The 26,695-nt window shown below is 41.5% G+C and overlaps 1 protein-coding gene and 1 long non-coding RNA gene across 2 annotated transcripts in view; one reads left to right on the forward strand and one right to left on the reverse strand.

The window, feature by feature from the left end:
* The window catches only part of LOC121286369 (cAMP-dependent protein kinase type II-beta regulatory subunit-like), a 90,272-nt gene that overhangs the window by 61,861 nt on the left and 1,716 nt on the right, over positions 1–26,695 (forward strand). Inside the window, exons 6-10 of the mRNA XM_041203460.1 lie at positions 2,609–2,762; positions 5,028–5,129; positions 5,707–5,781; positions 10,509–10,574; positions 17,834–17,966. Of these exons, the coding sequence (XP_041059394.1) occupies positions 2,609–2,762; positions 5,028–5,129; positions 5,707–5,781; positions 10,509–10,574; positions 17,834–17,966 (530 nt within the window). The remainder of the gene's footprint in view (positions 1–2,608; positions 2,763–5,027; positions 5,130–5,706; positions 5,782–10,508; positions 10,575–17,833; positions 17,967–26,695) is intronic.
* On the reverse strand, positions 313–26,633 carry LOC121286371. The gene is made up of 2 exons (XR_005944922.1): positions 26,455–26,633; positions 313–653 (listed from the first exon to the last, which is right to left on the reverse strand). It is a non-coding gene; the product is annotated as an uncharacterized LOC121286371 (long non-coding RNA).

Genomic DNA, 26,695 nt, shown 5'->3' on the forward strand with positions numbered 1-26,695 from the left:
TCTAAACTCTGCAAACTCTTCTCTTATACTTTATACTGAGAGCAGTCCCTACCCTGGGGATCTGTGGGGACCACATACTAGAAAAGGACAATGCTGTGAAATATTGCCATTCCAAAGCTAAATGAACAAATAGGCGAGTTACCAAAAAACTTCTATTAATGTGATTATTTGTTTTGTCTGATCATTGTGAGGAACTGTAGGTGGAAGGAAATGAAGTTTGGGTCTCTATCACACCTCCATCACATCCGTCAGCTGTGACTGTGATTCAGTTCTGGTGCTGTGTTTATATTGAACATGTAAACTCTCACCACATAAATGATCTCTGTTTTAATAGTGTCTGGGTAAGGAAATGTAATTATACCCAGCATCCTTATAACCTGGTGTAGTTCAAATCATAGAAATAATTGTGCATTGTATAAAAATAGGTTCATGTGGTCCATTGATGCAATCCCCACTGCTTCCATCCAATAGAAGCTGAGGCTCCTGCTTGCTGACATGATCCACTGGATGTATGCAGTTCTTCTTTTCGTTCTCTTGTTTCTGGTGATTTGCTGGTTTTCCAGTGGCTCTTTGTGGTGTGGTGCTGTCTGTTCCTCTCTCCCTCTTGCTGCTTGGTCTGCAAAGGTCATCTAGCAATGCACTTCGTTCTACGTCTGAGAAAGAAATGAGCAAGTTATCAACAGGTGTGTGAGAGAGTGTTTCTTTCAAAGCTGTCATGTTATTTCCCTTTAAGTTGCAAAGATCTGTTGAATGCAATCTGTTGGGGAACCCAATGAGACATGATAAGACAATGTTCGGTGGTTGAGTTAGTCATTGCTCCAGCTCCTCCGATCATAGGTTCCCCCTCTCCCAATTTTGTTGTTCCTCCAGAGACAGAATCTAAGATTGAAGGGGCAAGAGAGAAGGAACCTGTGATTGGAGGAGCTGCTGCTGTTATATTGGCCATACCCCCTGGCCGAGATGGAGCAGGAGTCTTTCAGCTGCAATGAACAATTTGTAATGACATCTTCCGGAGGCCCAGGAGAAGAAGCAAAATATGAAAGAACAAGAGGGAGTGTCCTCTGGTAACGAGGCTGGAACAGGCCTGGGAAAGTTGTCACTCAGCCTCATGCCAGGCTGGACCCGGCTGTCGTCCACATCCGCAGAAGGAGCCATTTCCAGGGAACAGGAACCTCACTTCTAGTGATACTGAGTTATCTTGAGCAAGGCAAGTGAGTGCTGTTGTTAGTGTGCCTGGAGTCAGAGGAGGGACCTTAGGCAGCAGCAAGTGAATGGAACTGTCCCCTCCCCTTTTTGCAACTCTCCAACAATGAAACCATGTGAGCTGCAGCATGGAGACGGTCTTTCTGTTCTATACAGAACAGGAAGTCAAAATATATAAAATATATAAAACCTGGAAGGTTTTCTTGTAAACTGGATTGCAATTATTGAAATTTTCCCCCAAATATGAATTTACTGTCACTATCTACATATGGTGTAATGTACAGAACATGTCAATGAGGACCGAGGCAGCCATCAAAACCAGTGTTATCACCAGCACAGTTATAAATAACCGGAATATTTTCCTGTCAAATTAACAATATTGCACGGTGCTGTTGAAATAAAATTTGTACTTGCTGGTTTATTTAATAGTCACAGTGGGATCATGTATGGGTGCACACAAACAAATACTGTATTATATCGTTACTGCTCTTAATATTAATGTCCCATGCTGCAATATTTGTAGCCAGTTGCAAATATTGGGAGTTATCATTTTACGAGGATCCTTCTGTGATTGATTGTTGAATTGATTGGTGAATCTTGAAAGGGCAAAAAATGTCGCGTATGATTGAGGGTGAGGAGGGGATAAGGGGCCCAGAAACAGGAGAAGCACCAAGGCCCATGATTTCTCATGGTTCTGTTGAAGGGTCATTTGGACTCAAAACTTTAACTGTATTCCTCTCCGCAGATGCTGCCAGATCTGCTGAGTTTTTCCAGGTATTTTTGTTTTTGCCCATGATTTCTCTCCCTGGCCCTGCTTTCTTCCTAACAGCACTGTGGGTGTACGACACCACATGGACTGCAGTGATCCAAAAAGGTGGCTCGCCACCACGTTCTCGAGGACAATTTAAGGTTGGGCAATAAATGTTGACCCAGCCAGCAACACCCGCATCCCAAGAAAGAATTAATTTTTAAAATCACATATCTGGACCATTTCCGGGTCCCCAGCCCTTGATTGCTGGCAGTGTGCCCACTGGTGTTAACCTGTGGGAGATGGCCTCCTAATTGTCTGCCGCAGTCAGTCCAATCAGAGGGCCTGAAGCTTTGAAAGTAGTTCCACTGGGAGAGGTGAGTGCAACTCGTGTAAGTTGGGGATTGTGAGGGCACCTCCATCTTGAGGAACCCTCTGAAGAACTTTGAACTTTAAAAAAAATAATAAACTGTGCCACAGCTTCCAGACTCAATTTTATGCGCTCTTCAGCAGTTTGGAGTTTAATTTAATCCTAGATACTTCTTCATTCCAAATGCTGATTTGATTGAAAACACTGAGGGTTAGCAGAGTTATTTGCTCATAAAATATGAGGATATTTTTCTTTGACTAAGGCCAGGCAATGTTTACATTTTCCAGGGGAAAATATGATATATTTGTCAATTTGGATGGATTGCAAAGGTGTGTCGGGGTCTATGATAATCGTGGTAGCTTTGGTGAGCTGGCATTGATGTATAATACTCCCAGAGCAGCTACCATTATTGCTACCTCCAATGGAGCACTATGGGGTCTGGTAAGTGTTGAGGAATTTGAATTTTATAAATAAATACATTTTGTGTTGTCCAGTCAGAGCAGTTGAAATAGGAAACCAATACATGACATGTTGAAAAACTGAAAATACCCAATATTCCTATCTGAAAGCACTTACTTGCTGAATTGAAATCTAGGCCCAACTATCTTCAGTTGTTTCATCAAGACCTTCCATCCATCATAAAGTCAGAAGTGTGGCTACTCACTGAGGATTGCACAATACTCCGAACTCCTCAGATACTGAAGTAGCCCATGTCCATATGCAGCAAGACCTGGATAATATCCCGGCTTGTACTGATAATTGACAAGTAACAATTGTGTCATGCAAGTGCCAGATAATGACCATCTCCAAAAAAAGAGAACCTAACCCTCTCCCCATGACATTCAATGGTATTAGTCCCACTATCAACATCCTGGGGGTTATCATTGATCAGAAGCTGAAATGGACCAGCCATATAAATACTGTGGCTACAAGAGCAGGGCAGAGATTGGGAATTCTACAATGAGTAACTCACTTCCTGACTCCCCAAAGTCTGTCTACCGTCTACAAGGTACAAGTCAGAAGTGCAATAGAATGGTCTCTACTTGTCTGGATGAGTACAATTCCAACAATACACAATACCCTTCACCTTGTCCATGGCAAAGCAACTGCTTGATTAGCACCCTCTCCGCCACCTTAAACATCACTCCCTCCACCACTGAAGCATAGCGGCAGCAGTGTATACTAACTACAAGATGCACAGCAGCAACTCACCAAGGCTCCTTCAACAGCACCTTCCAAATCTGTGACCAATACCACCTAGAAGGACAAGGGCAGCAGATGCATGGGAACACCAGCACCTGCAAGTTTCCCTCCAAACCACTCACCATCCTGACTTGAAACCTATGTCGCCACACCTTCAGTGTCACTGGATCAAAATCCCGAAACTCCCTTCCTAACAGCACTGAGAATGTACCTGCATCACATGGGACTGCAGCGGTTCAAAAAGGCAGCTCACCTTCTTGAGGGCAATTAGGAATGGACAATAAATGCTGGCCTTGCCAGCGATGCCCACATCCCGTGAACGAATACAAAATAATCTCGATGGAATACAATGAGTATTTAAAGATTCTGCAATAATATTTTCAGGCAACAACCTTACTGGCCCTAAAATGCCCACTATATTTTGCAACTGTCTCCTACACATTTGACATCTTGAACACTGAAAATTATGGCTTAACTGCAACATGGCAAGGTGGGTAATCTGATGGTACAGATGTGGCTATGGAATAGTGTTACTTTTTCCCCCACGGATGTGGGTAACCACGGCAAAGTCACAATTATTGACCATCCCTGGTGGGTCTTCTCCTGGAATAACTTAAGTATTCAGCCTGATGTTGCTTCCAAAATAATGTTTGGTAGGGAAGCTAGGATTTTGGACTCTAACTGTGACAATGACGATATGTCCGAGTCAGGGTGGAGTGCAACTTGGAGGCAAAGTTGGAAGTGATAATGTAGTGCATAGATAGTTAGGCATTAAAAAGATTGTGTATACTGATAACATCTCCATGAGCAACATGTTACATGAACCAAAAATTGGGGCCAAAGATGAAACCTTGTTGAGTGTAACTGGATGAGAGGGGAAACCATTGTTCGAGATATGCTACCGTCATTGGACTTCAACCAAACTTAGCCAGTCCCCTGGTGAGAACCAGAGGAGAAATGGTGGGCTATGAGGGAATGGGCGACCATGCTAACAAAAAGCTGAGAAATTAAGGACAAGAAAGGATAATGACTGTAGTTATGGTTAAATTGTATAGACACTTTGTCTAATGCTGTCTTGAAGCTATGGGCAATTTGGTAATCATGTTACAGGGATTGTAAGATAGAATTTCGGGTGAGGTGACTATCTTTGTGGCAATGGTATACATTCAGTACAGTATTCAATTTCAGCACCAGGGACTTGAGACACTTTTCCACATGGAGGGAGATGAACAGTAGGTTACTGTTGTGCATCATCTTGTGGCTAAACTTGGGTATTGCTGGGAAAAGTGGGTGGGAGGGAAGAGTTTTGAAATGGGAAAAGGTATTAATACATTTTTGTATATCTGACTAGCGTGTTAGCACATTATGCTCAACAATATATTTACCAGTAAAATTTGATCAGAGCATTACAAAAAGTCAGATTTGAAATTAATAAAACTGAAAATATAATTCTACAATTTAACTTGACTGTATAAATTTATAGCTAGCTACCATTTTTTTTAGGACAGAGCAACTTTTCGTAGAATTATTCTCAAAAACAATGCGAGAAAGAGGAGATTGTATGAAGAATTTGTCAAGTCACTGCCACTTCTAAAATCACTAGAAGTAAGTATGGTTTATGCAGTTTCCGATTCAACGTACCAATGAATTGTGTTTGGATACTATATTGAACCTACTATTCTGTCCTTGGAAGCTTAAATTGTGTAACAATGTAAATATATCGTTTATAATGTTTGCAAATTGGCATGGCTAAGAAATTTGGAATTCCCAGAATTTAATTTTTGTTTCTTATTATGTATTTCTTGATGTAGATAAATACTTAGAGCTGATTTAAGGAGTAAATATTTAACATATTTATCCACAAACTCCTAGGATCTTATAACTTGAAAATCTATTGAGAATATGTTCAAAAGGCCAAACTTATTCACAAATAACACAAAATGCTGGAAATACTCATCAGGCTATGGCAGCATCTGTGATTTCCCCAGTTCTAATGAAAGTCTCACACCTAAAACCTTAACTCTGTTTATCTCTCCACAGGTGCTGCCATAACCTGCTGAATTTCTTCCAGCATTTTCACTTATCTCAGATTTCCAGCACTCTCAGTATTCTGCTTTTCAAACTTATTCTTGCTTGTGTGAAGCATTGCAACCAATAACAGAAAATTATTTCAAATCTCAAGTTAGGAGAACGAATGAAGGTAGTTGATGTATTTGGAACCAAAACGTATAAGGATGAAGAACGAATAATTGCTCAGGTGCATCATTTTTTATTCTCCTCCTCCTGTTACATTAAGTTTGATCCTTAACAGTGTTTACAATGGGTTCAAAACATAGAAATTTCAAACCATTGGCATGGTAAAATTAAAAAAATGGCAATTTTACTGGGAAAAATGTATTTGCTTAAATAATTATGGATCTAACATGGCAACTTAAATTTATCACAGAAAAGTGTGAAGTGATGCATTTTGCTAAGAATAAGGAGGCATTATGAACTAAACAGTACAGATTTAAGGGTGTATATGTCCCCAAATCATTGAAAATGGCAGGATAAATCGAGAAGACTGTTTGTTTGGGGAAGAAAACAAACATGGGATCCTTGGCTTTATTAATAGAGGAATAGAGTATTAAAGCAAGGATGTTATACTAAACCTTTATAAAAGACAGGTTAGGCCTCTGCTGAAGTATTGTATTCTGGGCACTATGCTTTAGGAAGGATGCCAATGCCTTAAAGAGGGTACAAAATACTTTTACTAGAATGGTACCAGGAATGGGAACGTCAGTCAGTTATATGGATAGACTAGAGAAGCTAGGGTTGTTCTTGCAACTGAGAAGGTTAAAAGGAGATTTGATCAAGTTGTTCAAAGTCATAAATGGTTCTGGTAAACTAAATAACTGTGGCAGATGAAACAGTAATCAAAGGACACGGAGTTAAGGTGATTGGCAAAAGAACCAGAAGAAACCAAAAGAATATTTGTAAAACATGCAAATATGAAACATTTTTTTACACGGCAAGTCCATTGTAATCTGCAGTGTACTGCTTGAATGGGTGCTGGAAGCAGATTCAGTAGTAACTTCCAAAAGTGAATTGGATAAGCACTTAAAGGAAAATAAATGACAAGACTATGGAGAAAGAGTGGGGCGGGGGTGGGGGGTGGTGGGATTAATTGGACAACTCTACCAAAGAGATAAAAACCAAAGAGCTTGCCTAGGCATAATGGGCCAAATGGCAGCCTTCTGTGCTGCATAATTCTACAATTCTTTAATTTAAACAAAATGATGAATGCAGTAAATTCATGTCCCAGTATTTAAACAACCAGCCAAACCTTGCAGGCTCAATTTCAGATAAACTTTGTTTATTCATGTTGGACCCTGTGTGATTAAAGCCATCAATATACATGATGAAATTCAGTTAGAACACATAATTGTATTATGCTCTCACAATGTCACATCAGAATTCTCTTCCCCCTCCTTTCATCCCTGTCTTTCTTTCTTCTCCTTGTCATTTGCTTCTCTCGTCTGCTTGACTGATACTGTGGGCAGGAAGAGACAACACAGTTGGAACTCAGGCAGGTGGCTGAGCAACAGTCAGCAGCTTCAAGGTTCGGGTAGCAATCCAAAGTCAGCATCAGGGGTTGGGTAAATGGGTAGGTTAAAAGCAGCTGCATCTTGGGAGTCCTCTCGGCAAGCGGTGTTGGAAGCACTGGCATTGTGACTCAGCTGATTGGCCAGATTAGAAGAAACAACATTGGAGTACAACATATTGGTATGGTGGTATCGGAGGCAAGAGACACTGATGTATATTAGGAACACAGTCAGAGTCTCCTGGTTAAGTAGCCTTCTATGGGTCTGTTTTGGAGGATGGCAACAGGCATGCTCAGCTTTCCAATTTTAGGTTAGTTTGTTGTTCCAGGATGAGGTATTCTCCTTTCTGGTCTGAGGACAGAACTGCAGACTGGAGAAATGAGTGCTGTTAATGAGAAATCCATTCTGCAACATCCTGCCAGTGGGGCAGAACTTTACAAAAGTGCAGCTGGCCTTCTCAACAGTGCTGACCCAGATTGACGTGCATCTCTTGCCCTGCTTCTAGCTGTGTTGCTCCTCCCAAACCACAACTTGGGCCTTGTCTTGGGGATCCACAATACTGCAGGCTCCAACTGATGGAGGAGAGTGGTGTTGCAGAAGGAGAAGAGATGCATCAGTTTCGATGCATTTAATGCTGAGAAACCCACCAGCACTGTTGCGTTAGCCTTTCATGATCGCAAGAGTGAAAGATCAGTTGCTGCTGTCAACAGGAGATCAAAGACTAATCTTATTGAGTCAGGCAATATTGCCAGATGGGTGGTAAGTTGACACATTGTGTTTCACCTATGACGTGGTAGAGCATTGGATTTCATCATTCTCTCCACTGATTCCTTCTATGGCTCCATATATCAATGCCCTCTTGTATTTCTTTTCATGCACCATCTAATGTTTTATCATCTTGGGGAGCCAGTCCTTCCCTCAAATCCTTGATCGTCTATTTTAGCTTTTTACATAGCCACATCAAAGACTTCTTAAAATAGAATTGCAGCCATTTAAAAGTTGCTACTCTCTTGATTCCTCAGCCCCTTCAATTCTTAGTACTTACTCTGCTTGCTTCTGAAAATGTGAAATGAGCACATTATTATTATTTAAACAAGCTGACCTTGTAGAATATAGCAAAGTTAGATTCAGATTTCCCATGCACAGGTCAGCGGATGCTCCCTATCTTGGCTCTATATTTTCCAGGATGGTGTAATCGGCCTTGTAGTGTCTTATCACCCTGAAATCTCTCATAACTTGGCACCACAAATCCACCTTCTAAGCCTATTAAGGTAGCACAACTATACACTGACAGCAATGACAACGTATTTATATAGCGCCTTTGACATAATGAAAAGTCCCAAGGTGCTTCACAGGAGCATTACAAACTGAAGCATGACATCAAGCCAGGCAATGAGATATTAGGTCAGATGACCAAAAGCTTGGGCAGGTTTTAAGAAGTTTAAAAGCGGAACGTGCAATAGAAATGCCCCAATGCAGAGAACTATAATTGACCTTGACTCCCTCAGCCTCCTTTTCGGGAAGAAGTTTATGTTGTGCAATGCTGCTATTAGTGAATAATAAATGGTGCATTTCATAATATAAACTTCCTCCTAAAAAGGAGGCTAGTTTGGAGCTGCTGTGAAAGATAACTGTCATAACTGCAGCAGTGTTCACTGGAGGGTAAAGGATGTTTTCAGATACTGTGTCAAGATTCATGTTCAGCAGTCTGAGGTTCACCACCCATCTTTCCTCGATTTGCTGTTGGAAATCTGAATTTCGGGATTGTTGTGAAGAAATAGCCTAGTGCAAACTAAATTTAATTTAAATCCATTCTCACATGAGTATTTTTCTTTGAGGAGGAGGCAAGAGAGGCCTTGTGCCTATAAGTGAGCAGCAGATCCAGTAACTTAGAGCTGCAGCTACTAATTTGCAAGTAGAACATGTGGAGAGGCAAACTAAACATTGCCTGCCAGTCAGCTGGAGGGCCAGCTAACTGTGGCTCATAGAACACCCTCTTTACGTTGCAGATGTAAAGCTGGCACTAGGAAAATATAGCAGAACCTCACAGGGGCTTCATGGATCAATAATGCTTTTCCTGGTGAATGAACTGCTGCTGAAATGGATGTGTTGCCCACTGCAGAGGAACCATTTCACATTGACACGGATAATGTGGTTGTAACTCCATTATCGGGCAAACCAATTGTTATGAGAGTTTAGTGTGCAGTTTGGCTGGGGTAATATTATTGGTCCCAGTGGCACTGAGAAATCACCCTGCTATTTCATGACATTATTTTGATAGAAGCTGGTCATCACCATCAACTGTCTACCAACCAGGCTCTTGCTGGCCTTTTTGGGGGAAAGGAGATATGTGTCACCCAGAGAAATGGGAAGTGTTGTGCTTCCTTCCATTCCACGCTGTGTGGCCCAGTAACAATATTTGAAATTCAGGAGCCTTGTCCATCTTCTTTTTTGCAGCATTAGTTAAAGCGATTAACAGCATATTCTTGGTCACCTCTGTTTTCAGACACATTTTTGATCTGTTCCTTTCATTCATTCCCCTCCTTTTCCCTCACTCTACCCAAACTCTCCATGCTACTCCATCTAACATAACTCGTTGCTATGATCCACAGTCAAGAAATGGAGCAGTCAGTTCAAGATCTGATCATGTATAGCAACCAGGATATTAGAACAGAGTGCGAGCTGTCCTTTCCTGCTAGCTTTACTGTTGGTTATGAGAAAGATGCGAAGCTGACTAACTGACTTTCATCCTTCGGGAGAAGCCAAATATAATTTATTTTGGATTTAAACTCCAAATGCTTTTTTTGTGAATACTGCAAAGATTATTACTCTGAACTAACACTATCTAGGTTCAGGGTAACTTTCCTATGGACAAGTTACTTATGCCATACAATTTACCAGAATGGTTCCAGAGATGGAGGAATTTAGTTACAAGTGTAGGCTGGAGAAACTGGGGTTGCTTTCCTTGGAGCAAAGGAGGTTGATCGAAGTATGCAAGATTGTCAGGTTTAAATAAGGTAGACAAAGAAAAGCTGTTCTTATTAGCAATGGTACAGTGTCTAGCGACTTAGATTTAAAGTTTTGGATAAGAGATACAGGGGACATGTGAGGAAGAACTTTTCAACGCAGCAAGTGGTGATGACCTGGAACTCGCTGCCTATCAGGGTGGTGGAAGCGGAGGTAGTCAATGATTACAAAAGGAAATTGGATAGGCACTTGAGTGAAATTAACTCTTTCTAGGGAAGTAGAGTGGGGGAAGAGAACCAGTATGGATTTGATGAGCCAAATGGATTTCTTATGTGTTGTAATTATTCTATGACTCTAATTTTAAACTCTTTTTAAACATAAATAAAACTTATTTTTCACGCTTTATGAATTTAATTTTTTTTTTGTCCTTCAGGGAGAGAAAGCTGATTGTTTTTATATTGTAGAATCTGGAGAGGTTCGGATAACAATGAAGCACAAGGTAAACACAAGTACTCAGTCTTTTAGAAAGACAAATTAAATTACTAATTGCACATAAATGTATATGAACAACACAAAGTTTGTGTAATGCCTCATTGAAAATCATAGCATTGCTACATTGTATTTCCATTGCTAACCCTATCCAAATAAAAAATAAGAAACTGGATGATGGGCCAAGTTAAACAGAGGAGCACTTTCTGCACCCACATTCTTCTTTTCCTACTTCATGCTTATTCAGTAGATGACTCCTGTTTGATCATGAGCAGGTTGACATTCCCACCTGAACTGCTTCTATAGTCTGGGTTTGTTCAGCTTCTGCCCTTTCCTGCAGCCTCCCTGCCCTCAAAAAGGCAAAGTCTGCTTCATTAAAGAAAATTTTGTGTTTTCACATATTTGACTCATGAAAATACCCATGTTAATATTTGTGAATGTAAATTAACAGATGATCGAGGAACATCTATTGGACAGAAGACTCCACTTGAACATGCTGATCCTAAACCAGTTGAATATTTGTAATTCACCCCAACTATCCAATATTCTGTATGGAGCTGCCTTCATTATCCCATTACAAAATACTCTGTTTTAACTCTGAGAAGTGCAGCTAAGCTGTTCATTCCAGATGCTTGTAAAGCAACTGACTAGATCACTCTTAGTTAGCCAGTTTGGGCTCCATCTGTTTTTAAATTCATTTTAAATTTTCTATTTGGATCTGCCCGTTTACAGAACATAATCTGAAGTAGGATATGTGATTGGGGAAGTTTTTTTTTGCACATTGTGTGTAATTTGGGGATTCGGGAGAAATGATATGACGATTAATTTGAGCTTTCCATCTATAAATTCTTCCCTCCTTATTCCCTGCAAAAGGAGTTTCACTGTAAATGTAGGATAGAAATTCAGGACACTTCTGAGAAAAGAGAGGGACATGACAGCTTCAGAATTCTTTTCAAACTTGATCAAGGGAAAACACCAAAAAGCTACATGAAGTGAAAACCTGTGTAGCTTAAAATTTGTTTTTTTATTATAGACAAAATTATAATAGGTTTTTAAATTACACAATTACTATTTTTAACATGTGGTTCATTTAAAACCCAGGAAAATGTAGATGGTAGTAATCATCCTAATCTTTTGCTCAGTCAGCATGTAATGCAAAACAAGAACTGGATCAGTTAGGCTTAACATTGGTGGAATGCAGGTACACTTGGAGATTCTCTTTGATTACTATACCAGTATAAGCACTACATTTCAATTCAGGGTTAGCACTTAAAATATATATTGAAGTAAATTATCTTACATCAAAGGGTTGATTTATGACTGTTCTTGAAATTAGTAAACAAATGTTTAATGCTTGGCTATGACAATTTTTTGTTTGGTATGTTAATGGAAGCAGTCATAATAAACTGGTTTAATGTCAGTGTTAATATAGCACACAGAAGATTATTGTACCAAAATGTTTGGCATTTAGCCTCTAATACAGCAAGTCATATTTTTAACTGCTCTATTCTGTTTTGAACAAGATTCCTTGTTCTTTAAAAGCAAAAAGTACAGATGTTGAAGATCTGAACATTACATTAAAGGCATTATATAAATAATAAAACGTCTCAAGGTTTACATTATAAAACAAAATGTGACAATGTGTCACATAAGATATTGGGTCAGATAACCAAAAGCTTGATAAAGGAGGTAGATTTTAAGGAGTGTCTTAAAGAAGGAAAGCAATGTGGAGAAATGTATGAAGGGAATTCTAAACCTTGGGTCATCAAGGCAGTCATCAGTGGTGGCGCAATTAAAATTGGGGCTGTTCAAGAGGCCCTAATTAGTTGAGTGCAGACACCTCAGACGGTTATGGGGCAGGAGAAGTTTACAGAGATGGGGAGAGGCAAGGGCATGGAGGGATTTGAACACAAGGATGAGGATTTTAAAATCAAGATGTTGATTTCCTACCTGGGAGCGGAGCAGAGGCAGGTCGGGAACCTGGAGCAGCAGCATAAACAGAGCCCAGGGATTGGAGCGAGGCTCTTCCTACCTGGGAGTGGAGCAGAGGCAGGTTGGGAACCGGGAGCAGCATAAACAGAGCCCAGGGATTGGAGCATGGCCTTTCTTACCTGGGAGTAGAGCAGAGGCAGGTTGGCAACCAGGAGCAGCATAAATAGAGACCGGGGATTGGAGCGCCACCTTTCCTACCTGGGACCTGGGGGTTATATGGATATATCAGAGAGTAATATCAAGGTAAACAGAATACTTGGAGAGTTTGATGAAATTAGAGTAGGCAATAGAAAGTAATTAGGTGGGGCCAGAATCAGTGGAAAGTAAAAAAAAGCCTAAATCAGGGCTAATGTGCTTGTATGTGAATACATGGAATGTGGTTAAAAAGATTGGTGAACTGCAGGCACAGCTTGACAAATGGAATTATGATATTATTGCTATAACAGAGACCTGACTCAAAGAAGGGCATGACTGGGTATTAAATATTCCTGGGTACAAGGTGTTTAGGAGAGACAGGAAAGGAAGAAAAGTGAGGGGAGTGGCAATATTGATTAAAAATGGCATTACAGTATTGGAGAGAGGGGATGTTCTAGAAGGATCAAGGATGGAATCTCTCTGGCTAGGTAAAGGAATGAAAAAGGTACAATAACATTGATTGGTGTAGTATATAGACCACCAATTAGTGGAAGAAGACAAATTTGCAAAGAAATTACAAGAGGCACAAGAATTATAGAGCAATCATAATGGGGAACTTCAATTATCCAATATAGACTGGGATAGGAATAATACAAAAGGACAAGAGGGGCGAGAGTTCCTGGAATGCGTTCAAGATAATTTTCTGCAGCAGTATGTTTCCAGTCCAATGAGGGACATGTACTTTTGGAGCTGGTTCTGGGGAATGAGTTGGCCCGAATGGATCAGTGGGGGAGCTTCAAGGGGACAGTGACCATTGTATCATAAAATTTAGGTTAATCATGGAAAAAGATGGGGAACAATCCAAGCAGGGATAATTAATTGGGAGAAAGCCAACTTCAATAGGAATGCATCCGAGTTGAGAGAGTTGGAATCAAATGTTGGCAGAAAAGATGGTGGCTGAACAATGGACCACCTTCAAAGAAAAAGTGTTGCAGAAAATGTCAAGGTATATTCCCTTGAAGTGGAAATGTAGGACAAATAAACCCAGAGTGCCCTGGATGACAAGAGAAATAGGGGTAAAGATGAAAAGGAAAAAGTGCATGTACGACGGATGTCAGGTAGAAAATACAATGGAGAATCAGGCTGAATATTGAAGGACCAGAGGGGAAGTGAAGAAACTAATAAGAAAAGCGAGGAGGGAGCATGAAAAGCAGCTGGCAGTGAACATAAAAGGGTCTTTACATAAGAACCAGGAGCAGGGGTAGGCAATTCAGCTCCTCGAGCCTGCCCCGCCATTCAATACAAGCATGGCTGATCTCATTTCGGCCTCAACTCCAATTTCCCGCCCTCTCCCCATAACCCTTCAACCCATTACTAATTAAAAATCTGTCTATCTCCTCCTTAAATTTATTCAGCGTCCCGGCATCCGCTGCACTCTGATGTAGTGAATTCCACAGATTCACAACCCTTTGAGAAAAGTAATTCCTCCTCATCTCTGATTTAAATCTACCACCCCTTAGCCTAAAACTATGGCATTCTCATTCTAGAATGCCCCATAAGAGGAAACATCCACTCCACGTCTACTTTATCTATCCCCTTTAGCATCTTATATATCTCAATTAGACCTCCCCTCATCCTTCTAAACTCGAGCGAGTATAGGCCTAAACTGCTCAATCTCTGCTCATAAGACAAGCCCCGCATCTCTGGAATCAATCTAGTGAACCTCCTCTGAACCGCCTCCAATGCAACCACATCCTTCCTCAAGTAAGGGGACCAAAACTGTGCACAGTACTCCAGGTGGGGTCTCACCAATGCCTTGTGCAGTTGTAACAACACTTCCCTATTTTTATACTCTCTTCCTTTAGCAGTAAATGCCAAAATTCCATTTGCCTTCCTTATTACCTGCTGTACCTGCATACTAGCTTTCAGCGATTCAAGCACGAGGACACACAGATCCCTCTGCACTGAAGCATTCTGAAGTTTCTCTCCATTTAAATAATAAGTCACCTTTTTATTCTTCCAACCAAAATGGATAACCTCACACTTATCCACGTTAAACTCCATCTGCCAAATTTTGGCCCATTCACCTAACCTGTCCATATCCATTTGAAAATGTCTTATTTCTTCATTGCAACTTACTTTCCCACCTATTTTGGTATCATCTGCAAATTTAGCTGTAGTACCTTCTATCGCTGAATCCAAGTCATTAATATAGATTGTAAATAGTTGGAGCCCAAGGACCGAATACTATGGCACCCCACTAGTTACAGCTTGCCATCCAGAAAAAGACCCATTTATCCCAACTCCCTGCTTTCTGCTGGTTAACCAATCCTCTATCGAAGCTAATATATTACCCCTAACTCCACGTGATCTTATCTTGTGTGTTAATCTTTTGTGCGGCACCTTATCAAAGGCCTTCTGGAAGTCCAGGTATATTACACCTACAGGATCCCCATTATCCACTTTGCTTGTCACATCTTCAAAGAACTCTAGCAAATTAGTCAAACACAATTTACTCTTCATAAAACGATGCTGACTCTGATGGATTGCATTTTGACTTTCCAAATTCCCCATTACTACTTCCTTAATAATGAATTCTAACAATTTCCCAATGACAGACGTTAAACTAACTGCTCCACAGTTTCCTACTTTCTGCCTACCCTCCCCCCTCTTTTTTGAATAAGGGTGTTATATTAGCATTTTTCCAATCTATTGGAACCTTTCCAGAATCCAGGGAATTTTGGAATATTGTAGCCAATGCATCCACTATCTCCGCTGCCACTTCCTTTAAGACCCTGGCATGTAGGCCATCAGGTCCAGGGACTTGTCACCCGAAAATCCCAATAGTTTGTTCAGTACTTTTTCTCTAGTGATGGTGATTGTTCTAAGTCCCTCCTTCTCTATACCTTGTGCACTATCTGTTACTATTGGGTTGGTACTAGTGTCCTCCACCGTGAAAACTGAGGCAAAATATTGATTAAGCATCTCTGCCATTTCTGCGTTCCCACTATTAACTCCCCATTCTCATCCTCCAAGGGACCAACATTCACTTTAGCTACTCTCTTTCCTTTTGTATACTTGTAGAAGCTTTTGCGATCAGTTTTTACATTTTGCACTAGTTTTCTTTCATAATTTACCTTTGCTCTTTTTATTATTTTTTTAGTAACCTTTTGTTGATCTTTTCCTAATCTTCCAGCCTGCCACTGATCTTTGCAATTTGGTATGCCTTTGTTTTTGCCTTTGTTATCTTTAACTTCCTTGCTTAGCCATGGATGCTTTTCCTCCTCTTAGCATCTTTCTTCCTCTTTGGAATATATTTTACTTGAAAGGAATTGAATATCACCTTAAATATCTGCCACTATTCATCAACTGTCCTACCTTGTAGTATTCCTGCCCAGTCCACTAAGGCCAAATCTGCCCTTATGCCTATGTGGTTACCTTTGTTTAACTCCAGAACACTAGTGTGGGACTCAAAATGTAAATAATAAAAGGGTGGTAAAAGAAATAGTAGAACTGATTCGAGACAAAAAAGTGGCCTTGCATGTGGCGGCTGGAGAAATAGCTTAAGTGTTAAACAAGTATTTTGCATCTGTTTTTACAAAGGAAGAGGATCCTCCCCAGACTGAGGTGAGAGAGGAGGTAACTGGTACATTAGAAGAACTCATAATTGAGAGGAAGGAGGTTTTGGAAAGGCTATCTTTAATTAAAATAGATAAGGCACCAGGACTAGTTGAGATGCATTCAAGAATACTGAGAGAAGTGAGAATGGAAATCGCAGAGACACTCGTAATAATCTTTCAGCCTTCCTTGGACAAAGGGGAGGTGCTAGGGGACTGAAGGATTGCGAATCTTATACCCTTGTTCAAAAAGGGGTGCAAGGATAAAGTTGATAACTACAGACCAGTCAGTTTGACCCCAGTGGTAGGGAGTTATGGAAACTATAGCACGGGATAAAATCAATAGTTACTTGGACAAGTGCAGGATAATTGAGAACAAGAGTAAGGAGGTCATGTTGAACTTGTATAAGACTCTAGTTGGGCCTCATCTTGGGTACTGCTTCCAGTTCTGGTTGCCATACTGGAGGAAGGATGCAAAGGCATTGGAGACGGAGGAGATTCACAAGAATGATTCCTGGGATGAAGAGCTGTAACTTTGAGGATAGATTGGAGAGGTTGGGACTGTTTTCCTTGGAGAAAAGAAGGCTGAGAGGTGACTTGAAACGGATATTCAAGATCCTGAGGGATATGGACAGGGTAAATAGTGAGAAAATGTTCTCACTAAAGAGTACATCAAGAACTGGAGGGCACAGATTCAAAATAATTGACAAAAGGAGGAAATGTGATGTGAGGAAAAAACTTTTCACCCAGAGGGTGTTTGGAGTCTGGAACAAACTTCCTGAAAGGTTGGTGAAGGCAGGTTCGATCGAGGTATTCAAAAAGGAATGGGATTGCTATCTGAAAAGAGAGAATGTTCAAGGTTATGGGGATAAGGCTGGGGAGTGGGACTCCGTGGAATGCTCTTTCAGAGAGCCAGTACAGACTTGATGGGCTGAATGACCTCCTGCACTGTCAAGATACTGTGACTTCCTTAACTGGGAGCCAGTGTAGGTCAGCGAACACAGGGACAGGTGAATACGATTTGTGCGAGTTAAAATACGGGCAGCAGAGTTTTGGATGACCTCAAGTTTACAAAGGGTAGAATGTTGGAGACCAACCAAGAATGTAATGGAATAGTAAGGTCTAGAGATAACAAAGGCATGAATGAGGGTTTCAGCAGCAGTTGAGCTGCAATAGAAGTCGGCTAATGTTTTGGAGGTGGGAATAGGTGGTCTTAGTGATGGTGTGAATATATGATTGGAAGCTCATCTCAGAAATAAAACATTTTGGAAGCACTGAGCAAGTCAGTCAACATTTGTGGAGAAATGGAGATGTTTCAGTTTGAGCGTGAATGTTTTGTCAGAATTCAACTCTATTTTGTTATGGGTTCCACAATCTAAATGTTAACTCCTCTGTTCTCTCCACAGATGCTTCCTGACCTGTTGAGCGTTGCTATCATTTTCTATTTCTGTTTCTTCAAACTTTATTTACACACAGAATTTGTATGTTGAAAGATCATTTTCCTTTTTGACTTCTTTTAATATAGGCCAAACCCGATGCAAATGGTGGAGTGGAAATAGCTCGCTGTTCAAGAGGGCAGTATTTTGGAGAACTTGCTCTGGTTGCAAATCAGCCCCGTGCAGCTTCTGCATATGCTGTAGGAAATGTGAAATGTTTAGGTAAGTCTTTCACATTTTAAGGAACGTTTTAAAAATGGGTTGGGGAGGGTGGAATCTAGTTAATGGTTTCCTGGCAATTCCTTTAATACTTTTTATATTAAATTGCTTCAATGTAATGAATGTTGTTCACAGAATTTCACACAGGCTAGAAATTTCATGGACTAAATGTAACCTGTATGTATTCCTCTAGAATAGAACTGAAAGGCAAAGACATGATTAAACATATATTGGTTAGACCATACTTGGAGTAATATGTGCAATTCTGGTCTCCATGTTCCAAAAAAAGATATGGAGGTCCTGAAGAAAATGGAAAAAAGATTTACAAAGATGATACAAGAATTGAGAGCTTGTAATGATCTGAAAAGGCTAAACAGACTGGGGCTCTTTCTGCTAAAAAAGAGCAGGCTAAGGAATTACCTAATTAGAGGTCTTGAAAATTGTGAATAAGTTGATAGGGTAGATGTAGAGTAGATGTTTTCACTTTTGGGAGTGCAAAACTGTAGGCAATAAATATAAGATGGTCACTAATAAATCCAATTAAGAATTCAGGAGAGCCTTATTTATCCAGAGTATGGCTGGAACATGAAACTTGTTGTCACATGGAGTAGTTGAGATGAATGGCATAAATGCATTTAAGAGCAAGTTAGGTATATAAATGAGGACAAAGGGAATAGCATGATTTGTACTTAGAGTTAGATAAGTAGGATGGGAGGAGGCTTGGATCAAGGGACTGAATGTGTGGTAGCTAAATTTGTTGATGACACAAAGACAGTTCGGAAAGTAAGTTGTCAAGAGGACATAAACATTCTACAAAGGGATTGAGATAGGTTACATGAGTGGGCAAAAATTTGGCAGATGGAGTGTAATGTGGGAAATGTGAACTTGTCCGCTTTAGCAGGAAGAATAGTAAAGCAGTGTACTATTTAAATGGAAATAAACTGCTGAACTCTATCGTACAGGGCATGTGTCCTGGCACATGAATCACAAAAGGTAAGTATGCAGGTACAGCAAGTGATTAGGAAGGCAAATGGAATGTTGGCATTTATGCAAGTGGAATCGAGTTTAAAAGTAGGGAAGTATTGCCACAGCTGTACAAGGCCTTAATGAGACCACATCTGGTGTATTGTGTACAATTTTGGTCTCCTACTTAAGAAAGGATATAATTGCATTAGAAACACTTTGAGAAGGTTCACTTGACTGATTCCCCAGATGAACGGTTTAGCTTATGAGGAAAGGTTGGGCAGGTTGGGCCTAACCCATTGGGGTTTTGAAGAATGAAAGGTGATCTTATTGAAACAAGATCCTGAGGGGACTTTACAGGGTAGATGCTAAGAGGGTGCTTCTCCTTCTGGGGGAGTCTGGAACTATGGGGGAGACAATTTAAAAGTTTAGGGGTCTCCCATTTAAGACAGAGATGAGAATTTTTTTTACTAAGTGTTGTTAGACTGTAGAACTCTTTTCCGAAGAGAGCAATGGAGGCTGGGTCATTGAATATATTCAAGGCAGGGTTAGATTTTTGATCGACATGGAGTCGAGGGTTATGGGAGGTAGAATGGAAAGTGGAGTTGAAGCCACAATCAGCCATGATCTCATTGAATGGTGGAGCAGGCTCGAGGGGCCAAATGACCTCCTCCTCCTAATTCTCATATGAATCATAACTCATGCAGAGACCAACAAGATCAACTGACCTGTTCATGCGTAACTTCTATACTTTATTCATGTCAATTGGGAGCACACTTTTAAATGTACATGAGCATTTTTCCTTAATCATTGCTAAATGTCAGTGGTTTAATTATTGCTGAAATAGAAGGTATTTTACTGTAGTTCTGTATCTACAAAATGTATATCTTAAATAGCATAGAAGATGCATTTGTACTGCAGCTCTAGCATTGGTGTGAAGTGGTTTCCACTTTGTGAAGAGGGATCTGTAGAAATATCCAGTTAAATTAGAGATGTAAACCAAAGATGGAGTAACATAAAAATGAATTAAAATTTATTTTTTTTAAACTGTGGCAGACTTTTTTATTTTGTCACAGTAATATTAAGATGATGTATTTTAACATTTGAGAGAGAAAATATTTTCAGTGTAAAATGCTTATTCAAAACCTCTTCCTTACAGGGAATATATTTTAGGTAATTTTGAAAGTTCAAAAGTTGTTTTTCTGGGACTAATTTACAGTGGTATTTTTCCCATCAAGAAGTCAGATTAAATAGTTATATCTCAGAAGATGTGGTAACTAATCCCTATACCACCAATTCTAAATTGCGAATTAAATTAATTTTTGTGTACTTTATTTTAATTACTCAGAAAATATGTGATATACCCATTATGAAATGGGTAATGTGGTCTAGGACGTTTCCAGTTTAATCTCTGGCTTTTGCAGAGTTAGCAGTTCTTTCTTATGATGGCTGAGGCATTACAGTTGTATTGTTGCAAATCAGTGCAGCTAGCAGTATCTGACAAACCTCTTCATAAGTGTGACCCAGCATCAAAAAAGCTGACATATAGGTCTTGTGACATACAAAGACAAAGTTACATGATGATGTAGTTAAATATGGGTTCCTGTCATTTTAAGGAGTAGGCATAATTTGTAACATTTTAAAGTCTATTGTAATATCCCTTCCAAATCAAAAAATCTTTACCTGCCAGAGTAAAATATATTTTAATTATAAAATGAAGTCATTATAAAGAATGCAATACAACTTTAGAGGCCCCAGCTCCTTTCATTTGAAATTGAAACTCATTATCTGAGCTTTCCCTATAGAGGATCCCGTTGCAGTGCAGAGAATTGCAGGATTAGCGGATTTGTGCATTTTCTGATTTAACCACCATGAAATACTTTTGAAAGTGATGAGAGTTAGCAAATGTATCAAAAACAAAATTTTAAAACAAGAGTTCTTAGGAAGGTTTAGAGTGAAACATTATTCATCACTGAACGCAATACACTTCAAACACTTCTTTTTAAAACCTTAAAACATATGCTGCTCCCTCACTCCTGCCAAAATGAATTTTTACTGGCAATCATGATTGCATGTGACAGTTGTTTTAAAAATGTGCAGTGAAGAGGTGGCTTGAAGGACCAGGCACTGAGCTGAACTTTTGGACCTGGCTGGCTATCTCTAATCTGGGGTTTGTAATTTGTTATACTCATTCCTCAGATTTCCCAAGGCATTCTGACGGTAATGTTATAGATAGTGCAGGCTCTCTCTCTGGTTACTGCATGATGAGAATGGACTTCATGAGTGTTAGAAATAAATTGCAGCAATTTATAAAATTATGGAATGTAATTTGGTATTAAATCAACCCAGTAATAGAAACAATGGTCCACATCCTACACTACAGTATTACAGATAGGGATTTCAGTGTACATTGTGAAACTCATCACTAGCCCAACCCCACTTGTAATTTTGCTTCCAATTTGTAGCAATTTCTTGTATGAGAGAGTTATTCTAATAAGAAAAGATTGATTACAATGGGCCTGTATTCTCTGGAGTTCAGAATAGAGGTGATCTGATTGAATTGCATAAAATTCTGGGAAGGCTTGATAGTGTAGATGCTGAGAGACTGTTTTCCCTGGCTGGAGAACCTGGAACTAGTTTCTGGATAAGGGGGCAACCATTTAGGACTGAGATGAGAAATCTTTTCACTCAGAGGACTTTGAATCCTTGCAATTCTGTACTCCAGAGAGTTGTGGATGCTCCATCGTTGAATATATTCAAAGATGGAGACTAATTGTTTTTTGGACACTGAAGGAATCAAGGGATATGTGGGGTTCAGGCAGGAAACTGTAGTTAAGGCAGAAAATCAACTATGCTTCTCGTGAATGGCGTACAATGCTCGAGGGGTCATATGATTTACTCCTATTTTTCTGTTCTTATTACATAAAGACAATGATCAGAAATCTTAAACAATAACAATACACTCACAACAGGGGATTACCCTCTTTACCTCCAAGTGACTGCAACATGTATTGAAGCAAGTCATTTGTAAATAAAGTGGTCACTTGGGATAGCAGTTGGGTGAGACTGTACTGGGGAAATAGTTTTAACAGCTGTGTTGAATCAGCTTACATAGCTTGTTTTTGTGCTGTAAATACTATTTGGACCACAGGTCCATATCGATATTTATGCTGCACACAAACTTCTTTGTTATATCTAATTTGCATGGGGACCAACTTAAACAATTACTGCTACAACTGCAGTTGGTGAACAATGCTAACTCACTTAATAACTATTTTAAAACATAATGGATGCATAATGTACTGTCGCTTACGGTCTCTAGTTATAACCCATTCTTCATTTGATTTGTTATGAAAGCCTCCAATCAAGAGAAAATGATTTCCCATTTTACTCCCCGTGAATAGTGGACTCAGATTGAAGTGCTGAAGGTCATAATGAAAAGCTCTGTGGGCATTGTATGCAATCAACATTGCCAATTCTGTGTTAGATGGAAAAATACCCAGCCAGGGTTTTGAATGCTGATTTATATGCAGTAATCATGCTGGAAAGTGCATGCATATGTAGACTTCACATGAGGACAGGTTGGGGCTCAGTTGAGATGTCTGCTATTGCCAAATAGCCTGCCAACACTCCACAGTCTGGGCTCACTTGGGGAATGACCACCAAGCAGGACATTGGTGAACTACCAGAACCTATGGAACCATACACCATGAAAATTGATATGTTGTGAAGGAGAAAACAGTGGGCGGAATTGTCTGTGCCTGCTGGCATCAGGCATGTTTGGTGGTCTGAGCAGACAATATGACGAGAAGGCCAAAAATCGGTTTCATCATTTTATGAAGCCAGTTTACGATCATCTGTTCCGACCGCAATGGTGGGCCGTGTTTCCTGCCATCAGATGTCAGGAACCTCACTGTAATATATCTGCATATCATTGTAAGTCCAGCCCACTGGATCTCCCCCCACCCCCCCACCCCGGCCAACCGCTGGATCGTCTGCCCATGTCGGAGTGATTGCATGCCGATGTGTTTCACAGCAGCATATAAAAGGCGCACGCTTGGCAGGCTGTACTTTGAGGGGTGCTCAAAGGTGAGTATACAGTGACGTTGCGGAGCACTCGCTTGGGTCGTCTGCTGGACTTCAAGGTTGAGGCATGTTGGTAGGGTGGGGGGAAGGGGCAAGGGCTGCCCTGCGGTAGAGGCGCATTGGGGGGTGGGGGTGAGGGCTGCCCTGCAGTTGAAGGTAGCACACAAGCACATGGCGGGTGAGGGTGTGGATGAAGGATGTGGCTTTAGGGAATTAGGGAAACTTCGTATAAAGTGACCATTCCTCTGTAGCTGAGACATGATACAATTGGAGTCAGACCCCTAGCTTCCCTGCCCACTTAAACAATGCATAGGCATGAAAGTGCTACCAAGTGCTCTAGAGCTTTTCACCCCTCAGACATGGACTGCAAAGTAATGAGCATTCTAGTGGACTGCAGAACAGTTGGATGACTGGGCACATTGTACAATCTCCTTGCTAAAGCTGGCCATGGAGCAGTCACTGGTGGAGGCGCCCACAGCCCCTTGCAATGTCATCATCCTGGTTTAGACCAATCTCCCCCATGATTCAAGCTAACAGTGCACCTTTGCAGCACGGGTTAGGAGAGTGCCTGAGCTGAGAGCATAACATACAGTCCAATGGGCAAAGCTACTGCCAATTGGTCAGGTGGGTGAGGTTTTGGGCATCCATGCAGCGCACTCATCTCTGGCCATCCAAGTGGCCAGCACTCTCCAGGATGTGCGAAGGGGCCTTCAGACTTAACCAAGACAGGTTCCTAGTACACCCATGTTAAACCACACATGTCTCTTTCATCCTGCAGGAGGAGTACATCAGAATCATGGAGCCTGGTGACCTAGCTGTATGCTTCGTGGCTTAGAGAGTGAAGACGACTGAGAAGAGAGCGACATAGGCACCTGGCTACGCAGAGGAAGGAGCAGCATCTTTTGGAAGAAGGGGCGGCTGGGGCTCCCGCACACACCTCCAAAGAGCCACAGTGAGCCATCACTGGTCAGCGCCTAGCTAGAACCAGGATCTATAGATGCCGCCTTTCATTCCTGCAGCTGACTGAGAACCAGTGTCGCCGGAGACTGCGCATGTCTAGTGAACTGTGGGATATCACAAGCCTCCACCTACAAATGCATCCATGAGGTCATAGATACTATCTTCGCAAGGACACACAACTTTGTGCATTTTGTCTGGGACTAGGTCAGCCAGGATGCAAGAGTGATTGGATTTTCCCAGGTGTCAGGTTTCCTAAGGGTGCAGGGTGCCATCGACAGCATTCATGTGGCACTCAGATCTCTGTCTCAACAGGCGGTTAACTTTGTCAGCCACAAAGGATTCCATTCATTGGAATGTGCAGCTGGTGTGCAACCACCAGAAACACATCCTGCAGGTCTGCGCGTGGTTTCCAGGGAATGTGCACAACTCCTACATTTTCAGTCAGTCACAGATCCCGCACAGCAGTGCAGAAGTGAATTCCTGGACCAAGGTCCCCATAGCGGCTGCCATCCTACCAGTGTTGACCATTGGCATGCCAGCACTATCACCTCAGCCTGAAAATGGACAGACTCCTCCATCGTGCCTTGCAATCTGAAGATTACAGGGGTCATCCCTTCCTGATGTTCCCAAGCTTGCCTTTACAACTCCACCAACTGTTTGAGGACCGAGTCCAGAGGCTTGTCATCTGACTCGGACTCAGCAATTTTTGGCCTCCAGTAGTCCTCCGAGTGCCAGACACCTGGGAAGTCCCTGCTGCCGCCTGCTGCAGATCAGGCAGTGCGATGTGTTCACCAGATGGTGATCCCAAGGTTACTGTAAAGCTAAGTCCCACCAAGGTGTGTGTCTGTGTGTTGGTGGAGGGTGTGGGTGAGTGCTGTGACGGGTCTTCAATGAAGTTGCCTCCAGATTCTTCTTCAGAGGTTTTTTTGGGACTTGATTGGAGGCCCTGTGTCATGGACTCCGTCGGCTGTTTGGGAAATGTGTCTGCGAAAGCAAGGTGCATGGAGGTGGCCTGTGAAAGAGGACAAACATTATGACATGGTTGTCTGATGGATCTTGCACTGCTGGATCCTCACTTGGTAGAGCACCGCCGACCTCACCATCAGCACAGGAACGATCCAGATTGTCACCAGCCAGCTGGATGGTTCTGTTTTCCAAGTCAGTGAGGACCTTGATTTCAGGTATTCCTCCACTGGTCTGCGACCTCTCCCTCTTGTGTGCCAACTTGTCCTGCGTGAATAGAGATGGAGTGTAAGCAGGACACCTGCCAGGCCAGATGATAAGTATGCCTGGCATGTCTGGGTGGTGAGTGGTCCCATGGATGGAATGAGGACAATGAAGGTGTGTGTGAGAGTGAATGGTGATGTCCCTTGAACCAGCAGTGAGTGAGGGCCCTGCAGATGTGTGATGGGTTTGTGAGTGAGAGTTGAGAGTGATGAGAAGAGTAACTTACCCTTGCGGAACGGAGGAGACCATTCATCCTCTTTCGGCACTGGGAGGCTGTCCTCTTTTGAAGAGTGTTGGTGTTGACCACCGCTGCCACCCTCTCCTAAACTGGATTATTGAGGTTGCTGGCCATCCTGTGGCCAGAGCCGGGGGTAGAGGACTTCAGAGCAAGCTTCCACTGCGTCCAAAAGGTGCTCATTGAACCTGGGGCTGCAATCTTTTTGCCTTTCAGGACCATGTCATCTTGCATCATTTGTGGGCCAGAAGCACTGAGATGTATGCACATGGCTGGACTTTAAATATGGCTCCTGAAGTGCTGAAGTGGCGAGGTGATGGCGTGGCACGTGAATGAGAGCCCGCCTGCCATGGAAACGGCATGTTTCCTGGGAATGCATAATTAATGTGGTGGGTTTGGGATGATACGGCCTGAAAAGCCACAATTGCAATTGGCGGGTAAAACGTCATTTTATCCACCTGCTACTGCTCTTAAAGTACAAATCTGGGACAATTCCACCCAATAAATGCAATCCTTCCTTTTTCATCAATGGAAGGTTTCTTGCCTTCTAAAGTACATGTCAAGTGCAATACTCAGGTGGTTTGCAGGGGTGGTGGGGGCTGCGGTTGATGGTGGTGGACAGGTGGGGGAGATGTGGAGAGGAGCTGCTTCCATCACTCTTCTAGCCAACCACAAACTGACTTTCAAAAAATGGTGCAAGCTGATTTTTTTTATTGTACCCGCATTTATTTTGGGAAGGAATTCCCCTTTGGTACTTCTCTCTTTTAAAGCTTAGGACTCCGATCATAACATGGAACATCACAGGGGAGGCCCTAACTTTTGACACGCTGCTGTGCAGCATCTTAGTGGAGTAATATGTATTAATTTCAGGAGGTATGTTTTTAATGCATTCTCCATAATACTAATGAGTGGAATGCAGCTATATTAATTTTGGATTACTGTCTGATACCTAAATGGAACGAGTAGCGTATTGTATTTTAATTTGCTTATAACAATGCTTTTAAGAAAATTGTTACTTACAGGTTAACAGTGGGATGGGTATTCTTGCTTCTCACTGCAGATTCTTTCTTTCCTTGGCATAAGCAGAGGGGGAGAGCAGGAGCCCAGGGGGAGCAGAACACGGAGAAACCCACTGGGGAGCTGGGCGTGGAGTAGGAATCCGCTTCTGGCTCCTGCTTATTTACATACTCTACGGCACTCATGGCAGTTGCCAACGGCGCCAACTTGTGGGCTGACCCTGAACTGCAGACCTCTAGAAAGC

This window comes from Carcharodon carcharias, chromosome 13, assembly GCF_017639515.1.
Source record: "Carcharodon carcharias isolate sCarCar2 chromosome 13, sCarCar2.pri, whole genome shotgun sequence".
NCBI lineage: Eukaryota > Metazoa > Chordata > Chondrichthyes > Lamniformes > Lamnidae > Carcharodon > Carcharodon carcharias.